Source organism: Lepus europaeus, chromosome 3 (assembly GCF_033115175.1).
Source record: "Lepus europaeus isolate LE1 chromosome 3, mLepTim1.pri, whole genome shotgun sequence".
NCBI lineage: Eukaryota > Metazoa > Chordata > Mammalia > Lagomorpha > Leporidae > Lepus > Lepus europaeus.
Window position 1 is genome coordinate 152,438,944 of NC_084829.1, and position 12,763 is coordinate 152,451,706.

Below are 12,763 nucleotides of genomic sequence, written 5' to 3' on the forward strand. Positions count from 1 at the left end.
AGCAAACAACAGATTTAATTGACACTACAGACCAAATGGAACTAACATATCTACAGGATTTTTCATCCTACAGTTCCAGAATACACACTCTTTTCACCAGTGCATGGAACTTTTTCTAAGATAGACCACAGGCCAGGCCATAAAGCAAGTCTCAGCAAATTCAAAAAATTGAAATCATACCATGTATCGTCTCTGACCACAATGGAATGAAGCTGGAAATCAACAACTCAAGAATCTCTAGAACATATGCAAACACATGGATACTGAACAATGTTCTCCTGAATGAACAGTAGGTGACAGAAGAAATCAAAAGAGAAATCAAAAAATTTCTGGAAACAAATGAAGATGACAATGCAACACATCAAAACTTATGGGATACAGAAAAAGCAGTGTTAAGAGGAAAGTTTATAGTAGTTGGTGCCTACATCAAGACTTTGGAAAGGCAGAAATAAATGAGCTATCCATGCATCTCAAGGACCTAGAAAAACAACAGCAAACCAAACCCAAAACTAGTAGGAGTAAAGAAATAATTAAAATTAGAGAAGAAATCAACAAAACTGAAACAAAAAAATATGAAAGATCAGTGAAATGAAGAGCTGGTTTTTTGAAAAATAAGTAAATAAATAAAATTGACACACCACTGGCCCAACTAATCAAGAAAAGGAAGAAGAAGATACAAATCAATAAAATTAGGGATGACAAAGGAAATGTAACAACAGACACCGTAGAAATAAAAATTATCATCAGAAATTACTACAAAGTGCTGTATGCCAACAAACTGGGAAATCTAGAAGAAATGGACAGATTCCTGGACACAAACAAACTACCTAAAACTGAGTCATGAAGGCACAGAAAACCTAAACGGACCAACAAGCAAGACAGAAATAGAATCAGTAATAAAGACCCTCCTCACAAAGAAAAGCCCAGGACTAGATGGCTTTACTGCTGAATTCTACCAGACATTCAGAGAACTAACTCCAATTCTTCTCTAGCTATTCAAAGCACCTGGAAGGCAGGAAATCTCCCCAAATTCCATCTATGAAGCCAGCATCACATTAATTCCTAAACCTGAAAAACATATAACATAGAAAAAGAACTACAGACCAATATCCCTGATGAACACAGATGCAAAATCCTCAACAAAATACTAGCCTTTGAATCCAACAACACACCAGAAAGATCATTCACCCTGACCAAGTGGGATTTATCCCTGGTATGCAAGGATGGTTCAACATTCGCAAATCAATCAATATGATACATCATATTAACAAATTGAAGAACAAAACCCATATGATTATCTCAGTAGCTGCAGAGAAGGCATTCAATAAAAAGTATTTTACGGCACTAACTTTTGGGGTAATTTGCTACATAGCAACAGCTAATTAATCCAACCACAGGCAGTAACTCATCACTGTGAAGCTTGTAATACTCCTCTTTTACACCTTCTAGGCCTAATTTTCTTTTATCCTGGGTAGTATGATGAAGGTGACTGAAGATGGAATAATGGAAATTGCCCAATCTGAACAGTACAGAGAAAAGATGCTGGTGGGAAAAAAAAAATGAACAGTGCTTCAAAGACTTGTATGAATGCAATCATGGTCAGATGTCCCATGTCATTAGAAGACAGAGATTTGCTACCAGGAACCAGGAAGTCAGAAGTAGCATAGCATTTTTCAGGTGCTGAAAGAAAAAAACCTGCCAGCCCAGGAACCCCACAGTTAGTGGAAGTACCCTTCAGGCATGAAAGGGGAAATCAAGAAATTCCCCAATGGAGGAACACTGAAAATCTGTCTCAGCAGACTTAGCTAAGAAAAGCCAAACAAAGCTCCTGAACAGAAAGGAAACAATAAAAGAAGCTGTTGAACATCAGAAGGAAACAAGAAACACATTAACAATAAAGATATGGGTAATTAGAACAGATTTTCCTTCCCCTCTTTTCTAAATTCTATTTGGTGATTGAAGCAAAAATTCTAGCATTATCTGATACAGTGTGTCTGCAGAAGAATAGTTAAGTAACAGTTAAAAATATGGAGGGTAATGGAAAAAAATAGTTTCTATGCATGATTTGATATAATAAGGTGTTGAAACCAGGAGACTATTGTAACTTATTCATGTATAATGTAATGCCTACAGCAACCACTACCGCAACCACTACCTATTTGTGCAAACAGATAACCTCAAAAATAATATACCTAAATCATAATGGGGTTCCACAAGATGTTCAGGTAACCCCAGGAAGGCAGGAATTGATAGACCCAACAGCTCAGATGGATTCAAGAGCATTACACTCAGTGAAAAGAGCCAGTTTTTAAAAGTCACAGTCTATATGATTCTATAGAACATTCTCAGTAAAGAGATGGGGATATATTACTCTCTGACAGGGTTCAGGGTGGTGGAGGGAAGAGAGCAGGTGTGATGATAAAGGGACAGCATGAAGGAGATCTTTATGTGATAGCATAGTTCAATAGCTGGCTGTCACGCCATCTGTCTTACAAGATCCTTTCTTAAATCCATTCTGTTCACAATGTTACCATTATAGTTCAGGACCTCATAAACTCTTGCTTGAAACTTAACAGAGGCTACAAGCTCCCAGGTCTTATCTAGCTTACAGAGCAAATACCAGAAGATCTTTTGACACAAAAAGTTCAAAAGTGACTGTGCAGAGGACAAGAAGAAGGGGAAATCTAAGAGACCTAAAGAAATCAAACAAAATATTTGTCAGCAAGGAGTCAAACTTATTTAGTTTAAAATTTCTTTTCACACAATCACATAAATTATGGGCAAATTATGTGTGTCTCTCAGTGAAAGTATAAAACACATACCTTAACTCTTCGAGCAATGCTAAGGAATTGACAGGTTTTATCATAGAGCTCTTCCAGGTTTTCTCTGTCCCAGTAGAAGTCAGGAGTGATCAAGAAGTCTGAACTTAAGTTTATACGATGCCTTAAAAAAGGGAAATTATAATTTTTAAAGCTATTTTGTAAAAATCATTGTTTCTATGAATTCCATATTTACATGATGCGTCAAGAAAAAATTTTTAATGCTGACATTTGCAAAATACTTCTGAGAAACATGCAAGCTAAAACACTTAAGAATTTCAAAATTTTCACCCAAATTAATCTAATCTTTAATACCAATATTACTTACGAAGTGGATAGAGAGAAAGAAATCTCTCATTTTGTTTTCAATTTCTAAGCTTGTTTTATTTCATTAGGAAAGTTACAATATACACACACTTTTTTGGGACATAGCTCAAACATCAAAAATACACATCTTCCCTCTTCCCCGACTCCCTGTGGGTAACTGTCAGTTTCCTCAGTACCCCTCCATGTACATGGAAACGCTGGATAAGCAAATACATATATACAAACATATATACACTCTCTCTTTTTTCTACCATTTAAGCAATTTTTTAAAAAAATAATTTTACTGTCATTTTATTTGAGAGATACATACAGACATTCTGTCTGCTAGCTCATTCCCTAAATGCTCTTAACAGCCAGGATTAGATAAGGCCAAAGCCAGGAACCTGGAACTCAATCCAGGTTTCCCATGTGGGTGGCAGGGACCTAAGTTCCTGGGCCATTATGTGCTGCCTCCTAGGGTGCACATTACCAGGACACTGGATCTGAGGAGCTAGGAATTCACCCAGGGACTTGAATATGGGATGCGGGCATCCCAAGCAGTGACTGAATTGCTGTGCCCACACCTACCCTATCCTTTTTAAACAAGAGATCTAAGCTTACTTTAAATTTTTTAATTAAATGAAAATTTAAGATGTAAAAGTAAGGTATAAATAGTTCTCAGGTATAAAAATACCCTTGAAGAATTGAGAAAAACAGTGGTAGTTCCTCTTACCACCCAACTACAAACTCAAACCCTTTCTTTTCCATGGACAGATCCTCCAAACATTGTAATGAGGTCTTCTTGTTCTTCCACGCATAGGAGTATGCGCAAGCACACGTGTGTACATATATATATATATATATATATATATCAAGATAAATATGAAATGTATTTTTGTTTGCTGACACAAAGGGGATACCATATATAACGGTATTTCAGAGTTCATGAAAAGGGCTGGTACTGTAGCACAGTTGACTGAGGTGTTGCTTTGAATCCCAGCTGCTCCACTTCTGATCCAGCTCCCTGTTCCTTTCCCATGTACCCGGGAAAGCACTGGAAGTGCTTGGACCCCTTCCACCCACAGAGGAAACCCTGACAGAGTTCTTGGCTTCTAGCTTCAGCTTGGTCTAGCCTTGGCTGTTGGCAGCCATTAAGGTAGTGAACCAGCAAACAGAAGATCAATGATTTCTCTTTCTCTGTAACTGCTTTTCAATAAATATATCAATCTTTAAAAATAAAGTTCGAGAAAATTGAATTAATGTGCAATTCTCATGAGTTTTTTGAAGTACCATTAAATGATCTGTGACTGAATTTTTCACCTAACTTTCTAGATTTGTTTTCACAGATATATTACATTCCTTCTAACTACATATAGCACTTTTATTGTAAAGATAAGAAAACTGGGGGTAAAAAAAAAGTAAGCCATTATAGAAACTATTCACAAACCTCAGTATATTTAATCCTAACTTTCTACCACTTGGGATACCTGCATCCCATTCTGGAGTGCATGGGATCAAGTCCTGCCTCTACTTCTGATCCAGCTTTTTACTAATGTACCAAGGAACCATAATCAGCAGATGACGGGTCAGGTAACTGGGGCCCTGCTACTCATGTGAAAGACGAGGATGGAGTTCCTGGCTCCTGGCTTTGGCCAGGCCCAGTGCTGGCAAACATTTGGGGAGAGTCAGTGCATGAAGATATCCCTCCTTTCTTCTCTTTCTCTGTAACTCTGCCTTTCAAAAAAATAAATGAAATAAACACTTCCTTTATGCTTTCCTTTTAAGGTATGCCCAAGAGGGAATGTGACAGAATCTATATCCAAGTAAGATGCCATTTCAGTAAGTCTAAGATTTAAATTCTGTGATAAAACACACCATCATAGTTTAACTAGTAGCATTTTGCATGGCCTGTGACATTGTATCATGTCTCAGATTCAATAAAATATAATACATAAACTTTCTTGTAGCAAATTATGTCTATTTAGCATACACGATGCAGTGATATATTTGTATTGAAAATTCCCATTAACCAAAACTCCAGAATGTTTCTTCCCTCAAAGTATAGCTACTATGCTCTTTAAGATGGGTTTCATGTAAATTATGATTTCCTGCACATGCAAAATTTCTTCCAGTGTATTCCTAACACAGTTCAACTGCTTCTCATGGGTAATGGTTTTCCTGCTTATAATCAATGAAATGAAAATAGCTGTAATTCCTATAAAGGTATAAATGTTTGCTCTTTACTATCCTTCCAGAATTATTAGAATGTTTTCTTGAGATTGTGAAATGTATGAAGTATATTATTTACAACACAAATTTTACCTTAGGGAAAATAGTTCACCCATTTTCTGCATAACTTCTTTGTGAGATAGTTTCACTTTCTTCCCAGCTTTTAAAGCCTGTTTGGGAGAGAAGGAAAAAAGCCCACATAAATAGCCAGCCCCTTGTATCCAGAGGTTCTGCATCCATGGATTCAATCAACCTGGGTAGAAAATTAAAAAAACAAAAAGGCATCTGTATTGTATAGATTTCTTTTTCTTGTCATTATACCCTAGACAACACAATGTAACAACTTTTATAAGGTGCACACATTGTACTGCTAAAAATTACCTAGAGATGACTCACAGCATACAACAGGATATGCATAGGTTATATGTAAATACTACAACATTTTCTACAAGAGACTTGAGCATCCACAGATTCTGGTGTCCTTAGGGGGTCTAATCCCCTACATATTCTGAGACATGACTGTATGTATGTACATATGTGTGTATACAGACACACACACACACACGTATATATTTTTGATAAGTATTAGGTCCATAAAGCAAACTGTGAAGAAGCATCATTCTGATACTATACAAACATCTTGTGGATGACTGTCTCCCAGATGCATGTTTTAATTCATCCTGAAATATATCCAACTTTTTTTTTTTTGGGAAATGATTTATTTTCATTTGAAAGGCAGAATGAGAGAGAGAAAGAGATCTTCCATCTGCTGGTTCACTCCCCAGATAGCTGCAACACCCAGGGCTGACCAGAAGCCAGATGCCAGGAACCCCATCTGGGTTTCCCCTGTGGGTGGCAGGGGCCCAACCATTTGGACCACCTTCCGCTGCTTTCCTAGTACATTAGTAGGGAGCTGGATCGGAAGCAGGGTAGCTGGAACTCAAACAGGCATGCCAATATGGCGTGCTGGGGTTGCAAGTGGCAGCTTAATTTGCTGTGTCACAAGGTCACCTTCCCCCAATCTTATTAAGTAGAAGCTTTATATTTTATATTTAAGTTTCCTCCCTCAGCAGCATTTCCATATCTTTATACAGTCCTAAACTCTTATTGGAAAGGCAGGGTCTCTTTTCCTAAGTATAATTACCTTAACCTGTTCCAGTAAGAACAAAATTAATTATAAAAAATAATTTTAACATATTGAAAATTTAATATTACAATATATCTATAACTACATACTAAAATATTTGACTGTAATTATTATTCATGACATTATTTCTTTCATAATTTAGCTAAATATTTTTTTCATCAAGAACAAGTGGTAACAGTCTTCTTTCTTAAGAAAGATTTATTTTCTTGTACTTTAATTCAGTTGCATTAAAAATATTTCAACGAGTGGGCATGTAGCCTGGCAGTTCAGATGCCTGCTTGCATCCACACTGGAGTACCCGTGTCTGATACCCAGCACCGGCTCCTGACTCCAGTTTCCTGCTGACGTAGAACCTGGCAGTCAAGATGGCTCAAGTTATTGAGTTTCTTTCTTTCTTTTTTTTTTTTTTGACAGGCAGAGTGGACAGTGAGAGAGAGACAGAGAGAAAGGTCTTCCTTTTTTTGCCGTTGGTTCACCCTCCAATGGCCGCCGCGGTAGGCGTGCTGCGGCCGGCACACCGCGCTGATCCGACGGCAGGAGCCAGGTGCTTATCCTGGTCTCCCATGGGGTGCAGGGCCCAAGGACTTGGGCCATCCTCCACTGCACTCCCTGGCCACAGCAGAGAGCTGGCCTGGAAGAGGGGCAACCGGGACAGGATCGGTGCCCCGACTGGGACTAGAACCCAGTGTGCCGGCGCCACAAGGCGGAGGATTAGCCTAGTGAGCCGCGGCGCCGGCCAAGTTATTGAGTTTCTGCTACCCACGTGGGTGTCATGGATTAAGTTCTCAGCCCCCACCTTTGGGGCCCCAGCTCCAGCCATTGCAACCGTTTGGTGAGTGAAACAGATGGGAGTTTGCTCCTTCTCTCTGCCTCTTAAAAAAATAAAATTTATCAAAAAAAATTGCTTTGTCACAAGAAAGCAATTTCAAGTTTTAAAAAGTTGAAAATAATCAATATAAAATGTATTTCCTCATTTTATATGTAACTGGGAAGCTTTTTTTTGTGCTAAAATTCAGTATAGCTTTATCATTGTTGTGACTATTTTTGTTGTTGTTAACATGTGTTGTTGTACTGGGGAATTTTATATTTTCTCTAACTAGAATTCAATCCTTGAAAGCAAGCATAAAATTGATATAATTACCTCTGGAATTGACTGAATAGACTCAATAAACTTATCCAGTGTTGCTTCCCAAATAGCCAGTTTCACTGGGAAAAAAAATTAACAATGGAACATTTCTTTATCATCATATTCATGTGTACACGAAATGCATAATTACACAGTACCTTTGCTGTCATTTCAATGACAGTTTAAGAAGCAAATGAGTTAAAATCTGACAGTGAAATTTAAGAATAGTTATTACTGTAGAGGACAGAACTGAAGTGGAACAAGATCCAGGAAACTGAACAGGTTTCCAAGCCCTGTTTGCAGAACACAGGTGCATATGTCAATTCCCGACTTTCTAATTTCTGATTCTACATCCTCGGAAACCCAGGTGGGGTAAAGGACACCCTGACGCTATGGCAGCTTTGCAGATGGGGAAGGAGGGACACTTGTGGGAGCTCTCCATGAAGCTTAGAAAGCTCTGAACTTCCCAGGAAGGTACAGATACGCTGCAGCAGCAGCCAAAGCCGGGCTCAGGGCACTGAGACAGTTTACTCAGGAGCACGGATCTTCCACAGCACTCAGAGCTGCTGTGACACTCTGCCCCTTTCTTGTGAAAACACCAGAGGGTGGTTTTCCACACACAGGCCTGGGCTCTCAGTGTGGGTTACGCGCTACCTAAGTGTAACAGTCACACAGCGACACAAGCAGAGGAAAACAAAGGCAGTAAAAAGCACGGCTAAAATACTTCTGGAGATGGTAGGCTTGATCAACACAGATGCTAGATACTGTCTTTGATAGTAACTACTATCGAGGGAGGAAAAGGAATGCTAAGGTTTTGTTGAATGTTCTTTGAAAACAAGTCAGAATTTTTACTAAAGGTCTAATCTTCCCTTGATAAAGTGGCAACAGTCAACAGCACTCACTCACCTGAAAGGCAAAGAGCATTGGAGAAAGCGAATTTCTCCAGAATGGCATCGTCTAAATCCAGCTCTGAGTTTAACTTGATTTCCCCTCTGTGAAGTTTTGACTGCCCCCTGCACAAAGAAAAGGGGATCTAAATGTGAAAACACTTTCAGTTTTCTTTGGAAAAAGCCACTTTTCTAGAGGTCATCTTGACAGTTTCTATCAGTCTTATAAATGTTCTCATATGCTTTGATACAAATAATTCCACTTCTAGGAATTTATCCTAGGAAAACATTCGAAGATGCAAAGAACACTTTGTGAATATACCTTTTTATGTCTAAAAGTAAAAAGTAAAAAACAGTAAAAAATTATAAAAGAAACTAAATATTCAGTAGGACAATGCTTCAACAATAGTTAACTTTCTAAGAACAAAAATTAAGAAGTGTATTTAGAAGTATATTTAATAGACAGGGAAAACATTCACAATAAATTGCTATGGTAATGATTCCGAATATAAAACTATACACACAGTGCAATCTAAAAATCACACCGACCTGGCCGGGAAGGGAGTGAAACAGGGGAGTTGTGAGAACTCAGGGAGTGCCTGAAGGGCTCCGGTAGGGACTTGGGACAGTGGGGGAAGGAACTGGTGAGCATGAACATCATGAGTAATATGAAGGGGACAGGTAAACGTCCACCCAGGAAGCCGAGACCAGGGAGGTGGACACAGGGCCCGCCAGAGGCAGAGTCTGCCCTGACAACACCGGACGGAAGGGAATGAAGACCTAGAGCAGAGCTGACAAGATGCTTTACTGGAGCCAGCAGGAACCTGGGATCCAAAGAGCAGGGCAGAAGGTTTCGCTCCTCCAGCACCTGTAACACAGTGTGCGTGTGTGTGTGCATGCGTGTACATGCACATGCTTGCACAACTGAGTGCCCAGCAAGCAACAGTGTGATCTAGAAGTAGAGTGAAGGAGGAGAATGCATGGAACCCTGGCCACAGGGCCAAGGGTTTAGTAATTAATACAATCCCATCAGCTCTTCATTTGTTGTCTCTTAGGTTCACACCCTCAGTTCCCGGCAGCCCCCTGGGCCTAGGTCCTCAGTCACCAGTCAGGAGCCGTAGGCAGGAGCCTCACTGAGCCCCATCTGAAAGCCAGGTAACTGTCATGGTAGGGGTTTGTCAGACTGGAGATGACACGGAAGAACGCTTGGAAACTGTAATTCTTGTCATCGGCTGTCTTCTCTCATGGTCTTTCTGTAGCTGCTGAGTCTCTGGAATGTTCCAAGCTCTGCTTTCTACACTTCCTTTCTTAATCCACAGCAACGATTTCTCCTATTTCACTGGACAGCAGCTCCACAAGGAAAAAGACCTTTCTGTCTCTTGCACATTGCCTTCTGCCGCCCTCACTGCTCTCTCCACCTACCCCACCTAGCTGAGAAGGAAATCCGCTGGCCCAACGACATCCACTCACCCGACCTGGGAACGGCCCCGCAGGCTCACATTCTCCAAGGGTTCTCATACCCAGCCCTCATTACACTTCCTTTACATATCCCAAATCAGCAAAACGATGTGGATTTACTAGAGAGAAAACTCTTCTGAAATAACATGATCAGTTCATTCTGATGAAGGTATACAATTTTATTGACGTAGGCTGCCTACAAAACTTTAAGTCTCCCATATTCATGTTTATCTCCTCCACTGTTTCACCTGGTTTATTTCAAGCGTCCTTTTAATAAGTTTGATTAAAATTACTTACTCTACTTTTATGTAGTTAAGCTCTTCATTTTCCCAGTGTACCAATGCAATTTCATAGGGCTGAATTTCATGTTTTTCTAGAACTTGCATCACATGTTTCCGCTAGAAGAAAAGGAAGGTTAAAACTGAAATTAAAAACTGATTCCCGCAGTGCGAATGTCACAATGTTAATGATTATAACATTTTTTTCCCATTACATTTAACAGTGTGTTTTCTATTGCTTAGTTTTTAAGGAAAAGGCAAGTTCACTGTGACATTATACCAATCACGTTGACCTTTTTTTTTCTTTTTAACGTTTGGGAAAAACAAGTAAGCATAAAGGAGTAAAAAAAATTGTCAATATCCCACAACCCAAAGGAAACCAGCAGTAACACAGTTTGGTAAATCTCTAAAGAAAAAGCAAAGGCCAACATACTTGTAAAATCTAATCTTCGAAAAGTAGAAAGTGAACGACTTTCTCTGGTGTGAAATCCTAGTCCCTAGAGGCAATCATGATTAGACATGTTGAATTTCCTCCCATACTTTTTATTCATTTTACTATTTTTATAAGAATTTTTTTTTTTTAAATTTTTTGACAGGCAGAGTGAACAGTGAGAGAGAGACAGAGAGAAAGGTCTTCCTTTTGCCATTGGTTCACCCTCCAATGGCCGCCGCGGTAGGCGTGCTGCGGCTGGCGCACCGCGCTGATCCGATGGCAGGAACCAGGTGCTTATCCTGGTCTCCCATGGGGTGCAGGGCCCAAGGACTTGGGCTATCCTCCACTGCACTCCCTGGCCACAGCAGAGAGCTGGCCTAGAAGAGGGGCAACTGGGACAGGATTGGTGCCCCGACTGGGACTAGAACCCGGTGTGCCGGCGCCGCAAGGCGGAGGATTAGCCTATTGAGCCGCGGCGCTGGTCGGGAGATTATTTTTACTCCTTACTCTGATAATGCCTCAAGACACCATCTTTATTTATGCATCTATCTTCATGGCCTTGTGGTAGTATTTCTTTAGGAACTATTAGCTCAAAAGACATACACACTTATAAATCTGATAAATATTGCTAAACTGCTGTCCAAAACGGCTTTTCCAATTTTAGAACTCAAACATTTGTATTTTTATACAAATGCCTATTTATTGACTATCTTCCCTCTCCCTATCACATGAGGGTATATTTCCTAAACTGTGATTCTATGAAGCTTATTTCTAAATAAGATCTGATATTATGTTGGTTATATTTTGTAATCTGCTCGCTGAGTTTAACTATACCATATACCTAGGCAGTTTCCTAGGAATATGATTCTTCAGAGTTGTAGTATATTTCATCCTATGGATATCTAACAAGCTTCCCATTATTGCATATTTTATCTATTTCTAATATTTGCTATTATAAATAATGCTTTGATGAAAATTTCTGTTCATAATTCATCATGCATTAACTGTGATTATTTCCTCTGGATAACTTCTTGAGTATAAAACTACTGAGTTAAATATAAAACCTTGATGTTTATTACCAAACTGTGGCTGCTTTTTTTTTGGGGGGGGGGGTAAAGCTTTATTTATTTGACAGAGAAGGGGAGTCTTCCATCTGCTGGTTCATTCAACAAATGGCGCAGCAGTCAGGGCTGGGCCAGGGAAAAGTTAGAAGCAGATTCTTCCAGGTCTCCTACATGGGAGCAGGGGCCCAAGCACTAGGGTACGCACCACTGCTTTCCAAGGTGCATTAGCAGGGAGCTGGATAGGAAATGGAGCAGTTGAGACTTGAACCAGTGCCTAGATCAGATTCTAGCGCTGCAGGCTGTGGCTTAACTCACCCTGGCCACCAAACTGCTTCTAAAAAGGCTGTGTACATACTAAACAAATCCCGATTTGGCTACTGAAGAAATCATTTCCCATGAATGATATAGCTTAGAAAATGTATTACTTGCAAGTAACTATATACATTATTCATTTTATACATTTTATACATTATACATTATGCTAATGACACTTCTGTCTGTTGTGTAGCTAGGATGGTTCTGACTTTCCATCCAATATTTTAAATTAGTGAGGGTTAATTAAAGATTTGTACTCTTAGAGGCTTTTTATACTTCTTTATTTTACTTATACTTACAGTCTTGTCTTTCACGTTCCAAAACACAGCAGCTCCTTCCCTGATTTAAAAGAACAAAGTAGTCAACTAAGTTAAAGGTAGAACACATTCTTTAGGGTCATAATAAGGCCATGTTCAGGTAACTTCTAGAATGTTTCCAGAATGAAATTTTTAAAAAATATGATTCACTTACTGATTTGACAATATAGTCCCTAGACAGACCTGCTAACATAAGAGCCTGGAGAGAGTTTAAGGTGTACTCGCACATGAGGTGTCACCAGCTGAAGTCTCTGGAGAAGTAAGATGGGTTAAAACTTTAGCTGAGAAACTACAGCAGGGCAGAAAGAGAATGGCGAGGACGTAAAGACAGCAGGAAACAGGGCACGGGCCAAGGCTGACAGCACTGAATACAACGGGAGTGGT

At 39.5% G+C, this 12,763-nt stretch overlaps 1 protein-coding gene across 6 annotated transcripts in view; it reads right to left on the reverse strand.

Annotated features, from left to right (window-relative positions):
* Positions 1-12,763, reverse strand: part of RMND1 (required for meiotic nuclear division 1 homolog) — a 45,386-nt gene that overhangs the window by 11,252 nt on the left and 21,371 nt on the right. For all 6 annotated transcript variants that reach the window (XM_062186938.1, XM_062186937.1, XM_062186933.1 and 3 more), the window contains 6 exons: positions 12,362-12,401; positions 10,270-10,370; positions 8,534-8,640; positions 7,643-7,707; positions 5,448-5,524; positions 2,823-2,943 (listed from right to left, as the gene is read on the reverse strand). In XM_062186938.1, coding sequence (XP_062042922.1) covers positions 2,823-2,943; positions 5,448-5,524; positions 7,643-7,707; positions 8,534-8,640; positions 10,270-10,370; positions 12,362-12,401 — 511 coding nt within the window. The remainder of the gene's footprint in view (positions 1-2,822; positions 2,944-5,447; positions 5,525-7,642; positions 7,708-8,533; positions 8,641-10,269; positions 10,371-12,361; positions 12,402-12,763) is intronic.